Here is a 26,118-nt window from a genome sequence, read left to right as displayed (position 1 = left end):
CTGGTGCGAACACAGCTCTTGCGACACAGGCACGAGCCAGGCAAGCTCCAAAGATGGGGGAAAAGTGCACAGCTTGAGCGTCTGCGGTGACACGGAGGGCGTTCATCCACTGCGTGTGCGTCGCCTAGTGATTGTTACGATGCCAAGCCGTCCTATTAGGCTTATCTGAGGCATTTTACAGCCAACAGCACGGCAGAAGTGCGGTATGCCGATTACTGAGATATCGAGAATACCCAGCCAATGATAATGTCTGATCCAAGCACGTTATTTCACTGAACTGAAACCGAAACTTGTTTGAATTCTAATCTTGGACATCGTCTAATCATGTAGCACCTTGTATTGACGTCTCTGCGGTTAGTTGGTGCAGCCACCGCAAGCCACGCATGGCAGTTTTTGTTCTTTCAGGCTTTATAAAATGAATACGTCCTTATCGCCCAGATAAAGGATGAAGAGTGTTTATTTGAGCCAGTCAACGCAGTGCAAAGCGAAAGCAGGAGCTTGGCAAATTCACTCCAGTGTCCCTTTAACCTAGCAGCATTGTTCCGTTTGGGAGAGAAAACTGTGCGGCCACTGCGATGAGCATTTCACTGTGCCGCTGTGGAGTGAGTGGTGGCCACCGTCGTTCTGTCTATCAGGTGCTGCTACCCTCTTCCTCACCGTAACAGCTACGATGCTTTGTAGTCTGTCTTTGTTTTCAGTGTGACGTTAGCTGGTCGCTCATGTGCGCCCGCCACAAGGGGCTGTTTCGTCTCCTGTGGATACTTTTGCTCCGTGGCCTGTGTAGACCAATCTACTGTTGTTTCACAGCCACCACAGCCCACACGAGCCTTCTAATCGCTTACAAGATTGCGTATAACCCGCACCAAAAATGTGAAAGTTTCAGGGGTGAAGTGGAGGTGCGGATTATGTGCGAGGTATTTCCTTTGGTGCAGCTTCACCGCAATGCGCGTTGGGCCGTGACGCCCCTACAGAAGTGGTAGCGACTAAGCCACTGTTGTCCCGTTGACGGTGTTTATTTTGCACACAGCTCAAGAATATACCAACCTGAAAAAATGTGTGGCGAGTCACGTACGTAGTCAGCTAGGTCAGTTCTTCTGCGTAAACAAGTGTGTAATGTGGCTTGAGTAGTAGATTTGGTCCATTCTCGTGTGTATAAAATATGCGGGCAATACGCAGCAATATATATATATATGACAGAAATAAGAATTGGCAGTCAAGAAGACCTCGGAAAGCAAAGGGGAGGATGTAGTAGCTCAAGATAAAGAATTTGGAAAATAAGAAAGTGGAGAAAAAATGCCCGCCAGGTGGGATCCGAACCCACGACCTCCAGAATCCGGCACTGGCGCTGGCTACCACCCCCAAGCGCAGGAAACAAAAACACCTGGACATAAATACCCCAGAAAGTGGAGGCTTAAGTAGCCCCGCCGGTAGCGTAGTGGTTACCGCACCAGACCGGTATTCTGGAGGTCGTGGGTTCGGATGCCACCTGGCGGGCATTTTTTCTCCACTTTCTTATTTTCCAAATTCTTTATCTTGAAGAACTACTAGATCCTCTTCTTTGCTTTCCGAGGTCTTCTTGACTGCCAATTCTTATTTCTGTCTTATTTTCAACGAGCCCCTCATTTCCTATTCTGATTCGCTATATATATATATATATATATATATATATATATATATATATATATATATAATTTCATTCATCGACAAAAAGTGTGAGTGCAGGTTATACACGCGAAAATACAGTAATCTTCACGTGAGAGCAAAGTAACGCAATTATTTCTTTACCTAAGTTGCGTGGCATAAAAATGAGCTTCTAAAATGTTGTAATAATATCACTTGTGTCAATTCTGAATTAATATTTTCAGTGCATTTGAGTTTATTTTAGTTACTCGCGTCAGATTAACGCTTCAGCTATTACTAGCGGGGTCGCGATTGTGCCCCTATATTTTCTCCGTGCTGATGAGGTTTATTTGAATGCAGAGATTAGCTTAGCAACAAAGCTCAATCTGTTTCTAGCTTTGTTTCTCGTATTTAGGGCTGAGTTGTCTAAGCAGTGTAACCAGCTGTAGCTCACATCGCTATATTCACGTTGTGGAGCTGCTACTTTTTTTTTTTTCAGAGAAATAGAAAGGTCTGTTAAATAATTTATTTTACTTTATTTTTGTCTTAAGGTGAAAGGCTTAAGTGCCCCAATCTGCAAAAAAAAATGTCTTTGTTGTAGACGTTATCTGTTCAAGAAAATGGCCGCTGTTGTAAAGAGGGAATAAAAAACGTCCGATTTTTTAATATTTACACGCTCATCTCCGCAGTAGCAACTCGATGGACTGCTGCTTTACTACAGCAGAATTCAGATAATATGAGAAATAAAAATCAGGGCAAGGGGGTGGACAAGGGGGTGGAAACGCCGGTTTATTCAACCAACGTTCGTCGTATGAAGCGGGCCACGTGCACTTGAGCGTTGTATAATACAGTCAAACTCCGCTACAACGAAATTCACGGGGATCGCGAAAAATTTCGTTGTAGCGAGAATTTCGTTGTCGCGGAAAAATCAGTAAATAAAGAAAACAGGGCAGGCGTCTAACTGGCGTCGTGAAATCTCCCGCCTACCTTTTCGCCCCAATGTTGCCAACTTGCTTGGAGCTCGCTCCGCCAAAAATAGCACCCTTTTTATAGCACGGAGTTTATATCGTAATTTGCGGTGACAACGCGTCTCGCGGCGCTTAGACCAGCGTTGTAATATGCGCGTCGTACTCGTGGAGATCCGCGCAAAAGCAGGCGTCGTGAAATCACAGCGCGGAGTTTATATTTTAATTTGCAGTCACGGATATGCACAGGATATGCACGACACTCTGGGAGTATTTTATTTCCAAAAATTGAAAAAAAATCGCTGATTTTTGACTGCTTGCGCTTTCCCACGAGCAACGGGAGAATGCGCTGCTCAAAGTCTGCGAGGAGCTGCATGGCGACATCATCGTCATGGGCGCCAAGGAAACTACGTAAAACGTCCAAGGAGTCCATGACCTGCGACGCGGTCACTGACGTCTGGACCATCGGAACACCATGCCCGACTTCGTCGTCGGATGAATCGGCGGCGGCGGCGGAGGCGGCGCGAGCACTCTAGAGGATCTCGGCATCACTCAGCTCCTCGTAGACGATCACGTCCGCGGCGGCATTTACGTAGTCGCTTAATGCTACCGTATTTACACGATTGTAGGTCGACCCATTTTTTCAAATTTGAAAATCTGAAGTTGGGGGGTCGACCTACAATCGAAACTGAAACTTGTGCCGCTGGTGATGGCAAGCCAAACAAGAAATCGGGGACGCAACGGCGTAGTTGCAACTGTGCGTTTGCTTTTCGACTCTACGTATTGCAGTTATTCCTAACGCTCGCTCGCAATACTTTTTTTTTTCTGCTCTTACTGGGCTCACGGTAACACACGTGGCATCTTCCGTTGGCCGTTTCGGAGCGCTCTCACGAGCAGCGTCGCGGCGAAGCGTAGTGTCGAACACGACGCTGCTCGCGTGAGCGCCTCAGAGAGGCCCGAAACCACGACAGATTCCAACGGCAACGGCGCGCGCAACTCTCCGAGGAGCCTCCTGTAAACATGCCGGCGCTGATACGGCGTGCGGCACTCGGCGAGTGCCGGCCGGCAGCTCTCACAGCGGCGTCCGCGCAGCTGTAGACGTCACGGATGCGTCGCGGCACGTCATATCACGTGACAGTGGTGAGCGCTCTTCCTTGGCGGCTTGTACGGGGGGTACCAGTAATTGACGGAAGAGCTCTTCTCCTTGTTCTTTGTGAGCCTTCGGCACGTTTTTCTTTCGGCGTCCGACATTTCTTCGTTGCCATGACTTCACCCGGACCGAAAATCTTTCGGCGCTCCTTCACAGCGGCATTTAAGAGGGCCGCTATTGTGCATGCTGAAGAAAGCAACAACTGCGCGGCGGGACGCAAGTTCGGTGTGAGCGAGCGGGTGGTGCGGCAGTGGCGAAAGCAGCGCGACGAAATATTCGCGTGTGATGCCAAACGCCGAGGATTTCGCGGGCCGAAATCTGGACGCTTTCCCGAGCTGGAAGCAAAGCTTGCTGCGTATGTAACCGAACTGCGCGATCGGTCGCTGCTGGTGACTTGTGAAATGGTCACAGAGAAAGCCCGTCTCTTCGCTTTGGAAGCGGGGATACCGAGGTCGCGCTTCAAAGCCAGCAGGTCGTGGGCGTCGAAGTTCATGAAGCGGGCCGGCTTCTCTCTGCGCCGTCGTACAAGCGTGTGCCAGAAGTTGCCGTCCGCTTACGAGGAAAAAGTGCTCGCTTTTCACAGATATTTTTTGAAGCTCCGCGACTCTCGGCAGTACTTGCTCGGCCAGATCGGTAATGCCGATCAAACCCCTGTGTACTTTGATATGGCGAGCAACACAACCATGAGCGCGAAGGGAGCTCGCGAGGTGAACCTTCTCACGACAGGGAACGAGAAACTGCGGTTCACTGTCATGCTTTCGTGCTTGGCGGACGGTACCAAGCTCCGCCCGTATGTCGTCTTCAAGAGGAAAACGATACCGAAAGAAGTGTTCCCCGGAGGCGTCGTTGTGCGAGCAAATGAGAAGGGCTACATGACGGAGGACATGGTGGTCGAGTGGTACCGCCTTGTGTGGCTCATGAGGCCGGGCGCTTCCCTCAGGAAGGGTCTCCCCAACCTGCTCGTGTTGGACTCCTTCCGCGGCCACCTCACCGAGAAGGTGAAAGCGGAGCTCCGCAAAGAGGAGACCGACATGTTGGTGATCCCCGGTGGTCTGACGGGGCAACTTCAGCCGCTTGACGTGGGCGTAAACAAGCCTTTCAAGGACCTTTTGCGCCGCGAGTACAACGAGTGGCTGTCGGCGGACAATCGTGAACTCACTCCAGCCGGGCGTGTGAAGAGGGCCTCGCTGGCTACTGTGTGCGGGTGGGTGCTTTCCGCGTGGTCGGCCATTCCGCGCGATGTTGTGATGCGGTCGTTTGCGAAGTGCGGGCTAACACTGGACGACGACGTGCTGTGGGACCGCAGCAGCAGTGACGGCAGCAGCAGCACTAGTGACGACGAGGACACTAGCGAGGACGAGCTGTAGTTCAAGTGATCAATATATTGTGGTTGTGGAATGTGCTCGTGTGTTCTGCTTTTTTTTTTTTTTTTTCGACTTGCGATGTGGGGGGGTCGACCTACATTCGGGTCGACCAACAATCGTGTAAATACGGTACGTTCTCAGGAACAATGCCGGCTTCCTCGAGAGCTGCCCATGCTTCGGCCGTTGTCGCATCTTGCCCCGGTCCAACGTCGTCGGCAGCTTGTGCATCGTCACTTGAACGACACATCTCTTCGGGTCGAATCGAGTGACTTGTGTCCCGGGAAAATTTCGTTGAATCGGGAGAACAATAAAAAAAGTGGTTCGTTGTGGAGGGAGTTTTAATACATTGGGGCCTATGGGATGCGGGCGGGGAATCGAAAAACCTTCGTTGAAGCGGGAATTTCGTTGTAGCGGAGTTCGTTGTAGCGGAGTTTGACTGTATCGGGGTTTTTAAGGCATTGTTTCTAATGGGAAGTTTTCTGGGGCCACAGTGATCCATCATAAGATGCAAATCGTCGTAAAATTGGAGGTCGTATGATCGGGGTTCCACTGTATCTCCGAACGGTGCCAACGATAGAACAGAAGTTGCTGTCATCGTTTCTTTCTTCACAAACGTACCTACTTCTGGGGATTGGCAATTGGAAGTTTTGAGGGGCTCATATGCTGCCTGCTTCACAAAACTCTCGATATTGAAAATTCGAAATGTGAAATATTGTAGAATATTGCGTGCCGCGGGACTCCCGAATGTGATGGCACGTGAGTAGAATAGATGCACACCAGCCATGCAAGAACCCTGATTCTAGGGAGGCTGTGCTGTGTGCCAGTCTTCTTGTTGGTGTAATTCACGCCTTAAGACAATGAAACGAAAGCAAAGAAAAAGATAAAAACACGGTGTAACAAGAAAGAAGCCTGTCAAAGTAATTTGCGCCAAAAGACGAAGCGAAAGCGATGCAAAGCGATGTCGCAGCAAAGGAGTTGTTTATTAAGTATGGCCAAACTTTCGCCTTGGAAGCACCTAAGCAGAACTTCAGTGGCCTGAGAAGTTTTTTTGTCTTAAACTTGCTGCGTTCTTGTATTGCATTGCAGCTTTCCTGCTGACGCTCTGATTGCTGGGCGCGGCAGGTCGAAAGCGTCGGACCGGGATGCTGTCATGAAAGGTCAGTGGTTCATTGATGCGCGCTGGATACGCCGCAATGTGGCTCTCACGTTTCAAGAGCAATTTTACAGTTTGTTGAACAGCATTAAAAGTGTTTATGCCAAGGCTTACCAAGTCCATGAACAAAGATTCATTTTGGCTTAATTTTTTTAATAATATTTTAGAGTACTTATTTTTATTACACTCCAGGGGGCACACTGGTCTTAAAAACTTTTTTTTTCTTTCCAACCAATCTTCATTAAACTTTGTGTGCTTGTGCTTTTTTTTTTTTTTTTTGCAGATTTTAAATATTTACTTAGTTTTGGTGTAAGGTTAGTTTCCGAGGTAATTAAAAATCTTTCTTGAATGTTCTTGAGAACAACAATGGGAAAAAAAACTAATCAACAAAAAATTACCAGCAAGGCATAAATAGATACCAGGAGTTGTGGAGAATTAAACGAGAGAAGCAGTTTTTTGTTTTGCAATCACGTACGTACAAGTTTACGTCAAATCTAAATTCTAGGTTTGGAATAATCCTGCTCACCAGTTAAGAATAATGCTAATGAGACCACTGCTGAAACAGAAAGTGCAAAATCTGCTTCCCATGTTGGATGGTTTGAACACTCGGGTGTACACCGCAAAAAAAAAAAAGATCTTTATAGCTGCTCGACTTGTTGGGATGTACCTCTCAGGAATTTCCTATTGCCGCAATACTGCTCGTGGCAAAAAATGAGAAAATTATGGAAAAAACATTATTTTTTTCATCGAAATAAGGCCTGTACAGCTTATATAGGTGCCTGGTATTGTTAAAGTACCAAATTTTTGGAGGAAAAACTATGCAAGCTAAGGAAGAGGTGGTACCTAAAAAAATGCTTTTTCGGGCAATTTTCTGTTTCCGAAGACCATGTGTCTAATTAGAAATATCGCGTCAGGAGTAATCGGGCAATAAATAAAGCTCTCCCAAGCCCTTTCTATGATCTTATTAGCGGCACAGAATGCAATTGAAAGGCTCGGCACGCAAGATGGAGAAATAACTACAGCCAAGCTTTGAATCCTCCGCCTTTGTGTTTTCTCTGGAGGAAGTGATTTCTGTTTTCCCTCGATTGATCGAGGGAAAACAGTTACGGGCACACTCTCCCGAGCCAGTAACATTGAAATTGAAAAAACTGCACCCAGTGCCACCAAAGCGTCCTGAAAGGCAAGAATTTGTGCACGTATTCCAGTTTCAGCTGTAATGAAGTTCTAGTTGACAACATGCCCTTGCCGGTGGTATCGTTCACAGTACAGTGAATTCCCATCGTCTTTACCGCCATAACCGTAGCTTTCTTGGTGGTGCCCTTACGTGCGATGCTGTGTTCACTGCAGTCTTCTGCCATTTTTGTGGAAAGGAAGCGTTCTGGTTATACTTTTGACTGGTGAAAGAACATTTATTTAAGCATTCAAGACTCCATTTCCCTCAAGACGTCTGAGCTAGCCTTCTGTTCGAGTCAAAATGCCCTAATATTTTTTCTTTCCTAAGCTGCCCAAATAGTTACCCACAAGCCGTGTAGAAAAATGTTGGCATAAAAAAAAAAGCGAACCATTTCGTTTGACCGCATTGTGGGACATCGCTCAAATTTGGCCCATGAGACTGGTATTTGATGCAGGGCATCCTTAATGCTTAAAAGTAAACACAAAAATTAATTTCTCGACTAAACTGGAATGCTGTAATGTTGTCGTGCGAGCACTGCTAATAACATGGCCCAGGTTTTAAAAAATTTGGCACTAATGTCATATTTGTGCGCATGTGTTGTGTTTGAAAGAAGGGGGAAATATTTGGCGCAGGTTTGATTGCCCTGCTACACTATGAAGATAAATTTCGCGAGAAGGTCGAATGCATACCTGCCAGGTTTCTCTATTTGTCTGGGAGTCTTCCGAATTGAGATGGTTCTGTACGAATCTACGGCTGAAACAAAAATTTGCCGAAAACTCGCCCGTGTTTGGCCAAATCTTTCTCAAAGTCTGGACACATTGCGCCGGAGCTACCTGAGAATCCAATCCAACCATACACCAATTGACATTGTCATCAGTGGAGAGCTCAAAAAGCGCAGTCGGCTGTGCACACAGGTTGAACCGGTCATTACCACAGCAATGCCTGTGTGTACGAGATTTCGGCGCACGTTAAAGATCCCCAGGTGGTCAAAATTAATCCGGAGCCCTCCACTACGGCGCGCCTCATCGCCTGCGTTGTGTCGGCGCGTTAAACCCTGCAATCAATTAGTTAAGGAGTACCGCAGCAATGCTTGATGCGAGAAGCAGTTGAGCATAAGAGAAAAAAAATCGCAATCTATGTCTGGCAACTCTCAGTCACGTTATTTTGGCGAAGTGTTGTATGGGTAGAACATTGTTATGCTCAACAGTATTCCCAAGACTTCCTGAAAAGGGTGGCGTCAGTCACGTTGGAGATTTGGCAAGTGACCAGTGGTGTAACTTGTGGGTAGTTCGGACGAGACAGTTCTGGACCTGTTCTGTTGTAGCTAAAATAAAAACGCATGTAGAATGTTCTATTCTGTTGCTACTAATCCCCCACCCTCCATCAGGTCTCCCTAATATCGTACTGGCGAACCTGGCAGATATGCAAATGCGTGGCTGTAATTTTAGAGACGATAATCTTTGTTGGGCTTCTTAAATGCGGAAATTTTGGTCTGTATGCCTGTCTGTGTCTGTGACTCGATTCAGCCCCTCGGCCAAAGTGAAACAGAAGCTGCGCAGTACGTAGTCCTGTATTCCCACTGACAAATCTAAACGTCCAAGTCCGGTGTCAGTGTTTGTACTTGTCAACATTGTTGAACAAGAACGAGACATCACGCAAGTATAAGGCAGAAAATCAATACATAAGTGATATTTGCCGTGTTCCTTCATGTATGCTTGATTTTTGTGATTACAATTTCTACATCCAGTGCAAAAAAAAGCCACTTTGTCGCCGGCTGTCGCCGACGCTGCTAAAGCTTGTGGCGGCATTTTACGAAATCAAATGGCAACAGTTACGAAAGGTTCCGTTAGATTGGTTCCACGTTTTCTTGGAACGTACGAGGGAGAAGGGCAACGTGGTTCTATAAACGTTGAAGTTGGGCACCTCGATTCACGCGCATCTCCGCCGTATGGCAGCGCTGGTATCGAGGCACCCGGCCTGGAGCAGTAGTGTGCGGTAAACTTAAATTGACTTGAGCAAACCTCTAGCGTGTTATCTTGGGAGGAACGAGATGGGAGAGAACAGCATGAGAGGTGAGCAAGAAAAAGAAGGGAGGCATTTACTTGGCAGGGGCTCCAGTTGGCTATCGTCTTTCGTCGACAGTTGCAGCCATTTTTGTTTTTTGTCGTTGTTTACAGACTTCAAGTCGGGCAAGGTCAAGGTGCTTGTGACAACGGCGGCAACACTAAAGGATGTTGGTGAGTGATGGTGCACACTTTTGCCAATTTTTCACTGCCCTCAGGTCGTCATGTCGGGGTGGACGAGAGCAAACGGCATCAGCCCGACTCCTTGCGTGAGAGCCTGTCTCAAATTGCAAATGTAGATTATTACACCGATCCACGTTTGTGAAGAGGAGCTTTGTTAAAGAACTGGGAAAGGGGGGAGCCACTGTGGCTGCTCTGGAAGTTGGTGTCTACTGTTCATAATTGTATATGCAGTGTATGAAGTTCTTGTGATGGGTGTGCATATATGGTGTATTTACTCGGGTAGTGCACCCACTTTTTTTTTTCTCTCCCAAGAAATTTGGCATGAATTTGGGGGGTGGGTTCATTATGCGGGAAGAAGTTGCAGCAGATTTTTAAAATATGAAATTTTAGACAATAACGATGCTAAGCGAAGCGCTGTCAAAAGCCTTACCTTTTCAACAAAACACGTACTAAATTACGTAACCTTTTTTTTTTTTTTTTTTTTTCACAACATGGAAGTGGCCCCCTACTGCCATTATTCCCCCTACTTGCCATTGGAGCTGTCTTCATTGAAGTCCCTTGAAACTTCACATTTGTTGTCGGCCCACAGCGCATTGTCTTCCGTGCTGTCATGGCACTCCAAAACTTCTTTTTTCCACACCGCGAAACTTCCCTTTTTTGGGTCCACGAAACGATCCCTGCTCATCGCCCAAACCTCTTGTTTTCTCTAGTAGCGTACGTGCACTGGGTCAACACTGAAGGGCCGCCCAGCCGCACGGTTTCAATGTGCATCAACACATGCTCCGCCACCATCAGTTTAAAACCAGCTCTGTGGCTCATGTACTGGCCCATCACGCCGTGCACCAGGAGCACAAAAAAAAAAAAAGGTCGTAACAGAGCTGAACAACAAAACCATGGAGCGTAATGGCGAAGTCGCGGAACAGCACAGAGCAGGGAAGGAGTGCGAAGTGCGTTTGGTGCTGTGCTTGCACACTGCTGCGCTTTTGTGGCACCTTACGCCAGAAGGTTTCTTTTGTGTTCGGCAGGTGGTGCTCTCTCTGCAAGCACGCAATTTTTAAACTGTTAGCCACAGCATTCGCTTTCGTTTGCATTTCCGTCTACTTTTGAGATTATTTTAGATGCGGCGCATCTCTTGCTCTGAGGCATGTCCCTCCTGCGTCGGCGTCCGTCCGCAGCCCTCCTTCATTCGCCTCTCCCACAGCTGTGTGCAACACTCTCACTCCGGTGCATTAGCATAGCGACAGCTGGCGGGCTTGGTTGGCGCGCGCTTCGCTGCGTTAACAGCTGCTCCGGTGCGCATGTGCGCGCATGTGCGCGCATGCGCGACTCTCCTCCGCGGTCTCCTCTCCTTCAAGCGCTAGAATATAAAGCGGGTGTCGCGCTGGGTGGTGGCCGCCAAAACACGTGTACTCTCTCATTTCGTGTATGCATGTGCATGAAAATGTAAAATTGCCTCCATCGTCCCGTGTATGAGAACATCCGTATGTGATGGAAGGCATCCTACGCGTTCACAATACGTTTCACGCGATGTAGAGAATCAACCCAATGGAAACGCCAATTGAACTCCCAGATGCGCCGCATCACACCAGGGTTCCCTCGCGGGGAGATGGGGGCAATTTTTTTGTTAGAACGCTTTTTTTTTTTATCGTTTCTGCCCTTACTGCGGCATGATATCAAGTTACTGTGAGTGATCGTCAATGGCATGAGCAACCATGCCGAGATAAAAACATATTGAATAGTACCTTTCCTATTCCTGCTGCATTTTTTATGCAAGGTAGCAAGTAAATTCTCAAGAAGTGTGTGTGTGAGAGGGGGGGGGTAGTGGGTTCAATGTGCGGGTAAATACGGTGTGTGTGTGTGTGTGTGTGCTTGCATGTGCACGCCCTCGCACACAAACACATGCACAGTGGAATCTCAGTGATTCAATCAATGAATAATACAATTTTTGAGACGATACAAATTTTAAAAATTCCCCAGTTTAAGTGTATTGTGGCCAGGGGGCTAAATTTCAGCAGCTAGGAAAGCATCTAGAGCTATGGGGAATGATAATGAATCAGCTAACGGTTTTACAGCAATGATGGGGTAGGTCTGACTCTGACTCACTTTGCGATGCACATATTTGAAAACAAATTGCACAACATTTTGTCACAAAAGACAACTCCATGATCATGCTGTGTCTTGTTTCAGTCGATGACGTAGGTGAGTAGGAATTGCAGTTTTAAACGTCATTGAGCCGCCATTCATAGGGACACAACTGTGAAATGGCAGCTCGCTGCACACTTCCTAAAACATAGTGTGTATGGCTGCTACATTAAAACAATAACACTGACTAGTTTAAGTGCACTTACGAACTCAGAAATGTACTATATTGAAATCTGAAAGCAATCGTTTATTGGTGTTACGTCTATTTGGTAACGACTTACGCTGACTTTCCACTAGTTTAGGCCACATTTGGGGGAGTTGGCTTAGCTCTTGCTGTTACGTTTTCGCACAGTGAGCAAAGAGTACGGACTTTCTGTTAACCATTGGATGACGGGTGCAGTTCCTATTTTCCTGAAGAGTGGTGCTTCTTCCTGAAGTGCTTCCTTAAAAACACTTTGATTGATGACTTTTTTTTTTCCCTCCTACAACTGTTGCTGGTGGTTTACCTGATCACCTTCAACACGGCTTAGCGTGACCAAAAAGTGTGTGATAAGACGTACCTCCCATAGCAAAATGCGTTTGTTGTGCTGCTCTTGTTGCGCTGCTCTTGTTGCGCTGCTCTTGTTGCGCTGTTGTGCTGGTGCGGGTAAAAAATCGATTTACATCTAAGCCTTCCAGTGACCTTTTGCAAAAGACAGAGATTGTGTAATTTTCTGCAGGTGCAACTAGAGAAAATTCCCAAAGAGATTAGCATCGTTGATATTTTTGTGTGTGTGTGTGGGTGTGGGTGGGTGGGTGGGTGGTCGTGTGGTTAAAAATTATGCCCCTGAGCGTCATAAGGATGCGGGCTTCATCCCAGCACCCATTATTCTAATGGAGTGGGACTATTAAAACACCTGTATATGTCAACATTTGTAAAATTTATCCGGGGTGCTCCACTGCGGCGCACTTCATAGGCATAGTGTAGCTTTGGTGCGTAAAACCCCCAGAGTTTAATTTGTGTGTGGTATCCTTTTGCAGCAAGTTGTGCTCTTGGTTATGGAGTGAGTCCCCTAGTCAGTAGAAACTGGTTTCTGCAGCGCTGTCATCGCTTGCTTTAACACACGGTCCCACGGTGTAGCATTTTCTCGTTTGCCGAGCGAGGACAGCCAGTCAAAGCCACGGAATCGCGGACTAGGGATGCTGTTCACTTGGCGAGTCCCGTAACCTCGGCCTCTACACAACTACTAAAGATTTATTCTTATCTCTCTCGCTTTGCAAACCCCCCCCCCCCATAGGCAAGGAGGAGGTGAAGCATCTGGTGGTGTACGACTTCCCGGCTTCGCCGCGTGAGTTCGCCCAGCTGCTGAGGCAGCACGCGCCGCCGCTGAAGGTGTCCAAGGTGTACGTCTACATGACCAGCGTTCAGGGCAAGCATGCTCCGGGCCTGCACGACCTGCTGGTCAACGCCGAGCTCGAGCCCGGCGAGAAGCTCGTCTCGCTCACCGACTGGGCCAAGGCGGCCGCCGAGGGCACGGGTGAGGAGGGCGACAGGCGAGCCGAATGAGCACAGTGTGATGCATTTGGGGCTCTTGAATGCCACGTCTTGCGCTCGTGCACAGCGTCTTAAGTCAGCATTGAAAAATATGTTACTGGCATTACTTAAAACAAACAAAACATCCTTGATTGTGGGACTTGTTTACTTGTAGTTCACTTAAATCATGAAATCAAGTTGTAATAATTCCATACTCTCAACACCAGTGCTAGCAAGCGACAAACCAGTAGTTCAGACAGCACAAAACATGCGACTGAAAGTATAAAAAAAACCTTGGTTGCAATTCAAGAGTTAAGTGCCACCAAATTAGTGCCAAAGCTTGCGTAATTGCTAATTTGATATCATTTTGCTTCCAGACACTGCTGATAAATTTGATTGTTGCAGTATTTGTGAAAACAGAACTCCTACAGAAGCAGCTTCACTGCAGCACGGCGATCTGTTAAATCTTTTAACTGCCATCGAAATTTTTGGGGAGCATGACTGATTCCGAGTGGCTCTCGAAGCCCCTCATTTGAGTCGAATGACATTCGGTTCAAAGGCATTCAGGATGGCAGTGTAGCAGGGGTATTATGCTGGGAAAGAGGGGGGTGGGTACAAGCTCGAGAGTTGATGTGTGTATGTGTGGAAGGGACGCTTACGGATAAGAAACCAGCATCTCGATATAAGAGGCAGATTCCGGTGAAGTAGTCCTAGCTCAAACAAAGAGAACGAAGCGGACTTCTATGTGATGGGAGAATTTGCAGGCGAACCCTCCAGGTAACAGTGTGGCTATGGATAGGGAAGGTAACTTCATGGAAGGATGGAATAAGAAGATCTGGGGGCGAAGAATGCATTCAGGCACAAAAGGATAGCAGTATGTTCGTAAACTGCGCTTGAGGTTACCAGGGACAGACTTTTTAAGGAATACAAACGAACGACGTGGAAAGCACGAGCGCTCGTTCGTTTGTATTCTTCAAGAAGTGTGTCCCTGGTAACTTCAAGTGCAGTTTATGAACATGCAAAACCAACTAGCCCAATTCTCTGCCTTACTGAAGATAGCAGCAGTTGACACTCTAGGCCCCTGTCCTGCAGTGGACATAAATAGGGCTGATAATGTTGGTGATCAGTGTGGTGAGGATGACTTTCGTGACAACAATAAGGTCATAGTGTAGGAATTGTCATAGTGTCAAGGAATTGTCATAGTGTAGGACAATTAGAAGTGTGTGAAGGGCAAAAGTTAAGCTTGAAATGCGCTAGTGCCAGATTGTTAAAGGACTTGAACATTCAAGTAGTGTAACTTCAAATACCTTAAATCTTAGAACAAGAAGATTTGGCAACATTCTTCACATTTGTAGGTTCCATGTGAGGTTGCAAAACAATAAGTGTTCTGATTTAAACCGTACAATTCGTATGCATTTCTGTAAGGGAACCCCCCCTTCCCCCCCCCCTTTTTTTTTTTCTCGGTGTTTGAACGTTGTCAGATCATAGGTCGGTGCTTCAATACTAATAATCTGAACAGGGTGTGTGTTATATGAAACCAAATTTTTCTTTCCTTCTATTATTTTTCCCAGATGGTGGAAATATCTGCCAGCACTGCCAATGTGAAGGAAGCAGTGTTCCATGCATACTTATTTATCCTATTGGCGTTGTTCATTTCACCGACCCTTTTCGGACACTTCCCTGCACATCTGAACTCATTGTGCAATGAACTGAGTAGGAAATGAGTGAACCTTGTTCTCCCTCTTGGTGCAAAGGCAGCCATCACAGCCAATCCCTACTTTCCAATTATTTCGGAGCATGCCTCACTTCTTATCTGGAAAAGCCCCTATTACTTCTGTTCAGTTCAGCCAGAGGGTCATGCATCAGTTTCTGTGCGCACAACCTTTACGGTCCTGCGGCATAAAATCTTATTGCCAACGTCCTTTTGTGCAGGACCACCTCTGCCAACAAAGTCGGCCGACGACGACGCGGATGACGAGTCCGACAGCTCATCAGACGACGACCGCAAGCGTCGTGGAAGCAGCAGCCACCGAGACCGTGACCGGGATCGCGACCGAGAAAGAAAACGCTCGTACTCGCGCAGCCGGTCACGAAGCCGCTCGTCGGACGACGACTACGGCCGGGGGTCTTCCAAGCGGAGCCGCCGTAGCGGTGGGGGGAGCCGGTGGGGCGACGACGACCGGGACAGGGGCCACCGCCGTGGGGGCGGAGGGGGTGGCGGGGGATACGGGGGTCGAGGGGGTGGTGGATACAGAGGTCGGGGAGGAGGGGGCTTCAGGGACGACTTCGGGGGAGGCCGAGGCGGCGGGCGTGGCTTCGGAAGGGGTGGTCGTGGAGGATTTGGGGATAGGGGAGGTCGGGGCGGCGGCTTTGGAGACCGTGGGGGTCGGGGTGGCTACGGAGATAGGGGTGGTGGCCGTGGCGGCGGATATGGAGATAGGGGTGGGCGCGGGGGTTACGGCGGCGGCGGTTACGGGGACAGGGGTGGCCGTGGTGGCTATGGAGACAGGGGAGGAGGGAGGGGAGGCTTCCGCGACCGGGGCGGCGATGACTACGAGGAGCGAGGAGGCTCCCGAGGCTACGGCGGCGGAGGACGAGGCGGCGGCTATGGGGAGCGCAGCAACGGCGGCGGCCGCTGGGACGACCGGGAGGAGAGCAGTGGGGTGCCTCGGTTCCAAGGAGGCGGGCGCGGGGGAGGACGAGACGGCGGCGGCGGACGTGATAGTGGGCGGGATGGTGGCCGCGACGGCGGCGGTGGGCGGGACGGTGGAGATCGCTTCGAAGGCGGGCCCCGTGCCGGCGGCGGGCGCAGCCGTTACGATGACCAGCAGCGAGACGGCTACGAACAGGAAGGTGGAAGAGGCTACGGTGGCGGCGGCGGCCAAGGGTACAGCCAAGGCCGTGGCGGCGGCGGCGGCGACAGTGGCGGTGGCTACGGCGGTGGCTACGAACAGCGGTCGCAGCAAGGGGGAGCCACTCCACATTCCAGCTTGCAACAGTCCTCGCCGCCGATGGCCGGCTCGCAGAACACGGGCTACTTCACGAGCTACGGCGCAGCCGGCATGAAGTCCCAAGGGGGTGGCGGCGGTGGGGGCGGCTCCACGCCATACGGAGTGGCGGCCGGCAACCCCCAGCAGCAGCAGGCGTCTGCTCAGCCCAGTGTGGCCTCAGCGGCCGCCTACAGCGCCTATATGCAGAACGCGTATGGTGGTCAGCAGCAGCAGCAGCAGCAGCGACAAGACTCTCAGCAACAGCAGCAGCAGAAGCCAGCGTCCTACACCGGCTACGCTCAGCAGCAGGCGTCCTTCCAGAGTGCCGGCATGCAGCCGCAGGCCGGGTACGCCACGGCGGCGGCGGCGGGCCAACAGCAAGCCGGCTACGGGGCGGCTGGTAGCCAAGCCTATAGCACGACCTACCCAACAACGGCGTACCAGACGGCGGCGGTTGCCGGCACCCAGAAGACGGGGGCCGCGGCGCAAGGCGGTGCGGCGGCGTATGCAACGCAGCAGCAGCAGCAGGCGCAATACAACAGCTACAGCACCCAGTTTGCGGGGAACGCGGCCAACCAGTACTACCGGTCAGGAAACCAGTAGCGGGAACCACCATCACCACCAACCTCATGATTGTGTTGTTGCGGGCCTTGCGTCTTTCTTTGCCCCGCCCCCCCACCGCCCCCCCTCTTTCTTCATATGTTCCTCGTCACCAAACGTTAGAGGCCCGCGTACATGTTCCCGGAAAAAAAAAAAAAAGCGGCTCTGGCTTGGGAAGGACTGGAAATTGAGTGGTCCCCCCATTTTAAGTCTTCGTTTTTATACCGCCGCGTCGGGTCAGACCGTCGTTCCTGCCATTGAGGGAGAGCTGCTCTGCTGGTACAAAATGCTGGGTGGGAGTGGCTCATTGCAGGACTTTGATCTTGTTATCACTCTCTCTCTTTTTTTTTTTTTTTTTTTTTGTTGAAATCATTCTTTCTAGTACGTTGTTTTTGTTTTGGAAGTTCTTTAATCGTGCATTCACTTTTTTCTTGCCTGGCCACTATAATTTACACATACTGCCAGTCTCTGGGTGCGTAGACCCCCTCATCGCATGTTAGCAGTACCTAAACAATCAGGTATAATAATGGATTTTCATCCTTAGAACACGGCATTGTTCTTCCGTTGAGCGCTGCTCTCAGCTTACCTGCATGGTCTCGTTTATTTTTTCCCGTCGTGTGTACATATCGGGCGCATACGTTTCATCAACCTCTCCTCGTTTACCTCATTGGCGACTCCGCGCAGCATGGCAGCAAAGCGTTCTTGTTTTCTGCGTGTCTCAAGGAGTAGGTGGGTCATCTGCTTTTTCGGTTAGACCCGGGCATTCAGTGTTTGCTGGATTTTTTTTTTTTTTTTCTCGGCATTTACGGCTGAATGGAATTGAGAATAGTTAAAGGCTTTGTGGTTTTGATACTGTTTTCTTTTTTATACATATTCTTTTCGGATACCTTGCACATTCATTGTGGGTTTTGTTGTTGGACGATCCACAGTGTGGAGTACAGTAGGCAGGGAGTCTTGCCCTCCTCCCCTTTGTTTTGCGTACGTGCGTGTATGTGTGGTTGGAAGCGGGCTCGGGAAATGTCACCATTCCGTGCGCACATGCTTTGCTGCTTTTCTTCTCTTTTTTTTTTTTTTTTTTTTCTTTGTCTCCTGATCGTGAAATGGGCGGAGGATACGAGATAATTTGTATGCTGGCGATCGCTGCAGTTCAACTGTGAATAAAAACACTGCTCATCAGACCCATGTGTGAAGTGCCTTTCTCGAGTGAAAAAACAATGGCAGCTGTGTCTCGAAGTGCTGCGGGAAAGGGGCCAGGAAACACTTTTTTCCAACTTTTTTAAAATCCTAGTTGGTTTCAGAACATAGTCAACAAACACACTCAGTACTTAAAGTAGAGTGGAACGAAGTACCTCAGCCGAAAACTACTGCTCTGCGCATCGTTCAAGTGATGCGTTAAAGGGGTCCTGAAACACTTTTTGCAACTTTTTTAAAATCCTAAACGGTTTCGGAGCGTAGTCAACAAACGCACTCAGTACTTGGAGTAGGGGGTCACAAAGTACCTCAGCCAAAAACTACTGCTCTATGCGCATCGGATAACTTAGAAAGTTGCTCAAAAGATTTATCGCCCTTTCCTGTCTTGGCGTTCTTCGACTGCTGGAATTGCGTCATTGCAGCAGTGTAGCAGCTATTGGCCGGTACACCGCTGCTTTCAGTTGCAGCAATAAATGCATTCGATAGCCACTTCTAAAAAAATCCACAGAAACAAAGCACAAATGGAAGGTGGATCTGCTGCAATGAGCAAATCACCGTGCCACTCGGTGCTGGTGATAACTATAGCTTTCACAAAGCTTCCAGACGCAAAGGGGGGAGAGATGCCGTTTACTGGATGTATTGTGGTGTCCGTTTAAGGCATGTCTGCATGCGTTAACACCTCATCTGATGAAGCAAAATCCATGCTGTGAAGCCCCTGTCTAGCTTCTGAAGCATGGTGCTGGTTGGTTTTCGCTGCCTGGTTTGACTACACCTGCCATTATAAAGTTTCAAAGAACGACCACCCAAACTCCGTAGAGTTCCGAAATAACGTCCACCGAGAGTACAGAACTATCAAATGAAGAAAAAAAATTCATCTTCCCGTAGGGGAATCCAGAGTAGTATGCGAAGCAGCCATGGGGTCGACTGAAGTTCCCATTAGTTTTCAGTTCGATCGCGGCGTTGCGGGAGGAGATTGGGGGGAGCGGAAAGCGCGCGCGCGTCATTTATACCGCGCAGCCACAGTGGCGCCCCCAGCGGAGTAGGCAGTGGCTACTACGTCGCGTCTCTAACACTAAGCTGCTTCGCATTATCGCGCGCGGAGCCCCAGGTGTTGCCATTCGTTACGCAATCATGGAGAGGAGAGGATGAATGCCTCGCATACTAAGTGTTCCCCTACGGGAAGATGACGACGGTGGTTGAACCAAGGAGGTTAAAAAAAATTGTGAAGCTATCTCCTGATGGAATTTTTGGTTTGCCAATCCCTAGGGGCATCCTGCCACAATCATAATCAGCGGTACCTGGCCAGGCATGCGCAGTGGGGGTGCGGACGGCGGACAACGACGAGGGAGGGAGGGACACAGCCCCGAGCATGAGATGCTTCGCATCTAAAATACGGGACTGGCGAAGTTTTGGGGTCAGGGGCAAAAAACAACATGGACACACCGTCAACCAAAACTGCGGAGTTATCCGGAAAAATACAAGGGCAAACTTTCGGGTCAAGTGCGGTAAGGACAAACAAGTGACTATGAGTAGATGATTCGTGTTTATTTTGTTCACTCGTAAGCGATAAAGCCATTGATTTCAGGGGGTGGCCGATCTTTGGGGTCTTAGTAAATTTAATAATTCACCCTCAAGGTGGGTGGGCAGTGTTTCGGGGTGGGCGTTCCCTCTGGACTTGATGGTAAAGAGATATCAAGTGAAAAATACGGGACGGGCGAACTTTCAGGCCAAGCGCGAAAAAACTACAAAAATGCGGCTGCACCGCCAAACAAAACTGCGGAGATATCAGGTAAAAAAGCCTGACAAATTGTGTCTCCTGTCCAAAATCAATGGTGCTCGCGGAGGGAGTTCACCGGCTTTCAAAACGAAGCTCGCGCAATTTTAAGGGGGCGGCCATCTTTGGGGCCCGGTACGTGACTCCACAGTGCGCCGATGCCACGGGCGGCGCTGTTAACCAAGGTGCGGTAAGGTCCCTGGTACCTAAAATATTCTAGGCACTATAGGTCCGTACTGTGCAACGCCACCCCGTTACAAAGGGGAAGCCGCTAAGCATCATCATCATCATCGGTAAGGCGCGGCAAAGCGCGCAGCTGGAATGAGCGCACCATGAGGGAGCTCCCCTTTCAAAAACGAAGCTAGCTAGCTCCGAGACCGTACGAATCGTGGGCGCTGACATGATACAATTTCCATGGTTGCCAGATTAATTGTGTTCAGTCTTCTAAAAAGTTGTTCCGTAATTATTTAACTAAAACAAAAATTGAAGCAAAATAGTTACAAATAATTGCTTCAGTACTTAAAACTAGCTTTATAAAAAACTTTTAGTGTAATTAAGCTCTTATTAGCGGTGAAAGAGTAACTGTGTAGTTCAGTTTTGGTTAAGTGGCGAGGCCCTTGCGCCTGACTTTCGTAGTGTGTGTGTGCAGTCTTCAGCTCAGATCTGCGTGCGTGCAAAACGAGTACAACTGGTACAACTCGGATGCACGCGCTGAGCAAGTGCGTCCCCGGGCGCTTGCGAGGCTGTCATTCTTTTTTCACGTTAAGCACCCTATCTATTGCCCCTGAACTGACGCCGGAACAGCGATTCTGATCTGACCTTGACTACCGCAAGTTCACTACAGGCTACGGAGTGGCAGCCAGCGATCGTTCCCGTTGGAAGAGAAATAAAAGGAGCTTTTATAATCGTTTGGTTCCAGTTGTTTTATTCATGAAACTTCTTACAGCACTTCGTGCTTTGAACTTTCGCGCAAACGTTCGTGAAGGTAGAACGAAAAAATAGGTAACGAAATGCGGTTTCTTTTTTAATCAGTCAATGTTCTCTCCTCGCGCGCTCTGTGAGGTAAATTACTGCCATTCAATACTGCGCATTCAGTCCCGCAAGCTTTCCCTTTGAAGTGGTGGAAAGCAGCTAGAACTTGACTAATACAGACAGAAAGGAAAACGGGACATGCCGCGGACTATATTTCGCATACTCCCTTGGCATGCATTCTTCCACTCCGTTGGCATGCGATCGACGGCGCTCTTTCGTTCCTGTGCTTCAAAGCGCCGCGACTCACCGGAAATATCAGCGTTGGCCCATGCAATGTCTTTTGTGTGTGTGTCAATATAGGTTTTACATTGAGCTACACTACACTTCGTTTGAAAAGCATTGAGCGACTCGCAAAATGTTACAGAACGGCAAATAAAGCGGCACAACGCAAAAATGCACGGAGATCATACGGAGATTCATTTTCTGTGCACCCAGTACGGATCAGCTGACTCCTTGGCGTCCTCGCGCATGCGATCAGTCGCATTCGAGCTTGCGCGCAAGTGTTGCGTGAGCGTTGCCACATCTTGCTCAAATAGTCTCAGTACATACAAGTCGCACGTACGCTAAACCGAAAACACGTCGGTTACCTACCCACAGGAGATAGACTACGCAATGCTGTCGACGCCGCTATAACGCCGCCTACACAAAATCCGCCTGGCCAGCGGTCCGCCATGTTACAATTTCTCCCGGCATGCTTCGCTAGCCGGACGCGGAAACACCGCAGTAGCACGTTGCCAGATTACAACCCATCGCTTTCGCCGTTTTTAGTAAGCAAAAGCTCATCTGGCAACATTCAAATCGTTGTATCATGTCTGCCACCGTGTGTCGTACGGTTCCAATGCATTGGCTCAGCGGCGCGCTTTCCCTCTAGAGTCAGTATATTATCTCTATGTTTTAAGGGGGTGGCGATCTTTGGGGACCTTTAGTAACTGAATATTGCACCTGTAAAGGTGTGGGCGATGTTTCGGGGGAGGGCGTTCTCGGAACTTCACGGTATGTTTTAAAGCAAATGCAGCTAGAGCTGCCATGCGTGCAGTTCGAGCTGCCTTGAGAGGTAAAGGTAATGACGGGCAAACAGGAGGCTCCTGGCGATGGCAAGAGAGCGGAGTGAGCTTGGAGGGTGCTAGTCAAGAGGCGACGACTGCGACCGCAAAGTTTAACACAAAGTTCAACAGCTGATCATCAGGCAATCCACCTAGGCTTTCTCCTGCACATTCTTTGGGAGTTCTTCGCTGGAATAATCCATACAGTCCAACCAATTTATAATGCGAGTTACGACACAATATCTGACGTAGTGATGAGCCATTCTGGAACCATCAACTGTTACGCAAGGATAGTTCTCTTCTGTTATAAGGATTGAGCCTGGCAATTTAAACTTCAGACCTGTGAAAAAGGATAGTTCTGTCCTGAGGCTGATATAACGATTGAGCCTGGCAATTTAAACTTCAGACCTGTGAAAAGTTGTGGGTGCCGTAAAAGGACACTAAAGGCTGAATGAAATTTTGTTTTAGCCGAAAAATGATGCGTTTCGTAGCTCTCTCAGGTTTTGTTCGACCAGCAACGATGTGTTATTTGCTGAGAAATAAGGAAAGCTGGTATTTCTCCTGTTTCCCTTTCATTTTTTTTCTTGACGTAGCCATTGCGTCACAAACTAGGGTCGAGGCACCGGTGCGGTCGAGGCCATAGAGTTTCATACTAATATATACTAGAAGGAAATCTAGCGCCACTGTCTAGGGGAGCCGCTCTTCGGCGAGCGTTCCGTACCCTAGTTCCGTTGGTTCCGTCCTGTACCGGGCCGGGCCCGGGAGGAGGAACCAACGGAACTCCTCGACCACGGATCGGCCGTGGAGTCCGGCCGTGGATTGGCGGATCCAATGGTACGTCGCGACCGCGGCACCGTTGCAGAGATGCAGCGCTCCGAAAATTGCCCTTCTTTCGCCCTTTTCCGCTGACCTTTTGTTACCGTGGGTGGCAAAAGTAGTTTTTATGCCACTTTGCGACGGTTTTCGGCGAAAAACTTTGCAAACGGACAGGATAGACAACAATAGAAGCCGAATATGTGGCTTTCAAAAGAACGATGTTCTGGTCATTTTTCCGAAGTTGAAAGCCGAAAGTTGAGCCCCCCCTTAAACTAATAAATCCAAATATTAGATAATAGCCGATTATTCGAACCCTTTCGAATACTCGAAATGTTTCGAATACACATAGTTTTCGAAGCGAATACGAATATAATTTACTTAATATTCGAGGAATATTAGAAATTTTCAAATACCCGCCGCGGTGGCTCAGTGGCTAAGGCGTTGCGCTGCTGAGCACGAGGTCGCGGGTTCGATTCCCGGCCACGGCGGTCGCTTTTCTGATTGAGGCGAAAAGCAAAAACGCCCGTGTGTACGAGATTTCGGCGCACGTTAAAGATCCCCAGGTGGTCTAAATTAATCCGGAGCCCTCCACTACGGCGCGCCTCATCGCCTGCGTTGCGTCGGCGCGTAAAACCCTACAATCAAAGAAATTTTCAAATATTCGCACGCTTAAAAAAGAGTAAGCAATGAAAAAAACTGAGAGGTAGAGCTGCTGGGGCTCGAACCCAAGCCGTCAGCGACAGTACGCAGTACTCTACATTGATGATAGAGAGAAAAAATTACGCCCACCTCTCCTCGCGGGAACCCTGGTGTGATGCGACGCTGAAGGGGGTTCCGTTGGGTGTTTCCGTTGGGTCGATTAGTCGAATTGCGTGAAACGCGTAGTGAACGTGAATTGCGTTTCAATCACATCGTCGGGTTCCACTCGAGGGGATGCGGGCGTAATTTTGAGCATAATGAGAGACGTTGTTGTTTGTCGTTTAGACGGAGGCTTTATTAAAGGAACCGTCGCATCAAGCAATCGTCGGTACTGCGAGAGAGCAAGCGCAAGCGCGGGCGACGTCGACTGAGAGAGACCGGCCGGAGCACGGCACGCACCCGAAGGAGAGGAGAACGCGGTAAGGTGGCTAACCACCTTAACCGCGGAGAGAGAGGGTACTGCACATGCGCATAGAGTGCCTAGAGGGTGAGGACAGCCGCGTCGTCTGCTACGGCATCCGCCATTACGCCTCCCGCCGCAGCTGGTCAGCTGGGTAGCATGTGAAGCGCGCGACCATTGCGGTGCACGATACGTTCAGGAACAAGCTCACGTTCGCAAGCTTTTTTATTTTGCGAAGCTTAGCCAGCACTTAGTGCTGTTGTTGCCTAAATGCTTATCAAAGGAACGAAGTATGCCTTGTAAGCTAATGGCCTGTGCCTGTGTTAAGCGTCAGTGGTTGATGTAGACTTCGATGTATTAAAAACAAATCATCTTCCTTAGGCGGAAAACAACAGACGTTCAATAAGTCTAAACCTTTACCCATTTTCCTTGTAAAAACGTTCTTCCAAACACGCTACCCATCGTTTGAAGTGCTTATATACATGCTGCCAGCAGCCATACATGTACCTCAGCGTAAAAATTTCAGTATTGTGGAGCTAGCTAGTGTTTGCAAACAATGTTTACAAACAATTTATTAATTTTCTAAAACTGGCATCATTGCATTGCACGCAGAAGAAGCGCCCCCCCCCCTCCCCCCCCAAGGAACAAGGTGCTGAGCGGCAGTACTGTGTAAATATGCTGGTAAGATGAAATGTGAACTACTTTAATAGTATTCTTGCGGAAATTATTCAATTTTTTGTGGTATATAAACATCTGTCTTTCCCTTTTTATTATCTGGCATTGATACCCCTCCCCCGCCTCACCATTTACATGTACTTTACGGGCATTGAACACATCACATCCATACTGTCGCTCTACTTTTACGAAACAAAACCTGAAAAGTCCAGTGAACATGTGATTTATTCGTGTACACAGATGCTGCGCCTACAGAAGCAATTTCACTAATAAAACCCTACACGGAGAACTTGCTGAGGACTGTCGCTGACTCGCAGTTATCTTCATGACTGCATTCGGTTTCAGCCTGTCCCAACCATCCCACAGTTTCATTCATAGTAGTTTGATTCAAAGTAAGCCTGCAAAGGAAATTACAATTGGATTTCAGCAGACTGGCAGAATAACGATGAATGTACGTCCTTGTAATTTAACCAAAACCTCATTTATGCGCACTGTATGATCCCCGGCAAGAACGAGCTGTGTGTGTGACAGAGAGAAGTATTTATTCATTGGAGAGGTTAGCTCCACGGGAAAATTTTAATAATCTGATTTCACGTGCGTTTTCCCGTGAGCCGTTTCAATGAGCGCGACACTGGACCTTGCCTGCTGTTAGGGTAATGCTTTAAACCTTTGAACTGAAAATTTTTGCGAAATAAAACAATCAGCTGACGAAGAATCAGGTTTGTGGGGCGAGGTTATATAAAGGGCGTTCCTTGCCTGCTGTTGGGGTAATACGTGAAACCTTTGCACTGAAAATGTTTGCGAATAAAAAACAATCAGCTGACGAAAGATAACGACGTTGGGGCGATACTTTATAGCAGGCATTACAGATTTATTTCTATGAAAAGTTTGTAGCCAAGTCGTGATTTCCTACTAGGGCAGAATTTAATTATCGTGTAAGAATGACACAACACTGCGCAATAGGCCTGGGCTTGTTTTTACTAGTCATTTAAAAAGCACTGCTTCACAAGAACGAAGACAGCGGTAACCGGCCCGGCATTGTAACGCTGAACATTTTTCGCAAAAGCAGCCTACGTTTTGTGTCCAAACGTTCTCATTTCGGAAGAGGCATGCAAGTTTCGACGAAGTTGTGGAAAGCGTGCACGAATAAATATAAGTTCTGACCCCATGGCTGCTTCGCATACTACTCAGAGTTTTCCTACGGGAAGATGGTGAAATTTTCCATTTTCAAGGGTTTGCCATACTGGAATATTAACATTTGTTATCACATCTTTGTGCATTATGAATGGGATTTCGGGTATTTTCGTTGACTTTTGGTCAGTTTCAGCTACTGCTTGTAGTTTTTGTGGGTTCTGCCCTTTTAGGTCGGTTTCGGCTATTTCTGTTGAATATTTTCCTACATCGTGTTTTTCAAACATCGCAGGTCTGTTATGGCTGTTATTTATTTCAGTTCGGGTGTTTTTGTATGTTTTAGGTACGTTTATGCTGTGATATAACCCCCATAAGCAAGCTCAGGTGGCGGCTGGCTGTACTGACTAGTACGCGGCTGTACTGACTAGTACATGTACGCG

The 26,118-nt window shown here is 48.5% G+C and overlaps 1 protein-coding gene across 1 annotated transcript in view; it reads left to right on the top strand.

The window, feature by feature from the left end:
• LOC144138203 (uncharacterized) overlaps window positions 1–18,095 on the top strand; it is a 49,196-nt gene extending 31,101 nt beyond the window's left edge. Inside the window, exons 11-14 of the mRNA XM_077670381.1 lie at window positions 6,186–6,256; window positions 9,604–9,663; window positions 13,092–13,331; window positions 15,260–18,095. Coding sequence (XP_077526507.1) covers window positions 6,186–6,256; window positions 9,604–9,663; window positions 13,092–13,331; window positions 15,260–16,920 — 2,032 coding nt within the window. The 3' untranslated portion in view covers window positions 16,921–18,095. The remainder of the gene's footprint in view (window positions 1–6,185; window positions 6,257–9,603; window positions 9,664–13,091; window positions 13,332–15,259) is intronic.
• Window positions 18,096–26,118: the final 8,023 nt, after the last annotated feature.

The sequence above is a fragment of the Haemaphysalis longicornis genome, unplaced genomic scaffold (assembly GCF_048455015.1).
Source record: "Haemaphysalis longicornis isolate Haplotype H1 unplaced genomic scaffold, Haemaphysalis longicornis Haplotype H1 scaffold_5, whole genome shotgun sequence".
Lineage (NCBI taxonomy): Eukaryota > Metazoa > Arthropoda > Arachnida > Ixodida > Ixodidae > Haemaphysalis > Haemaphysalis longicornis.
Note: the sequence above shows the minus strand (reverse complement) of the source record. Positions and strands in the feature narration are given on the sequence as shown.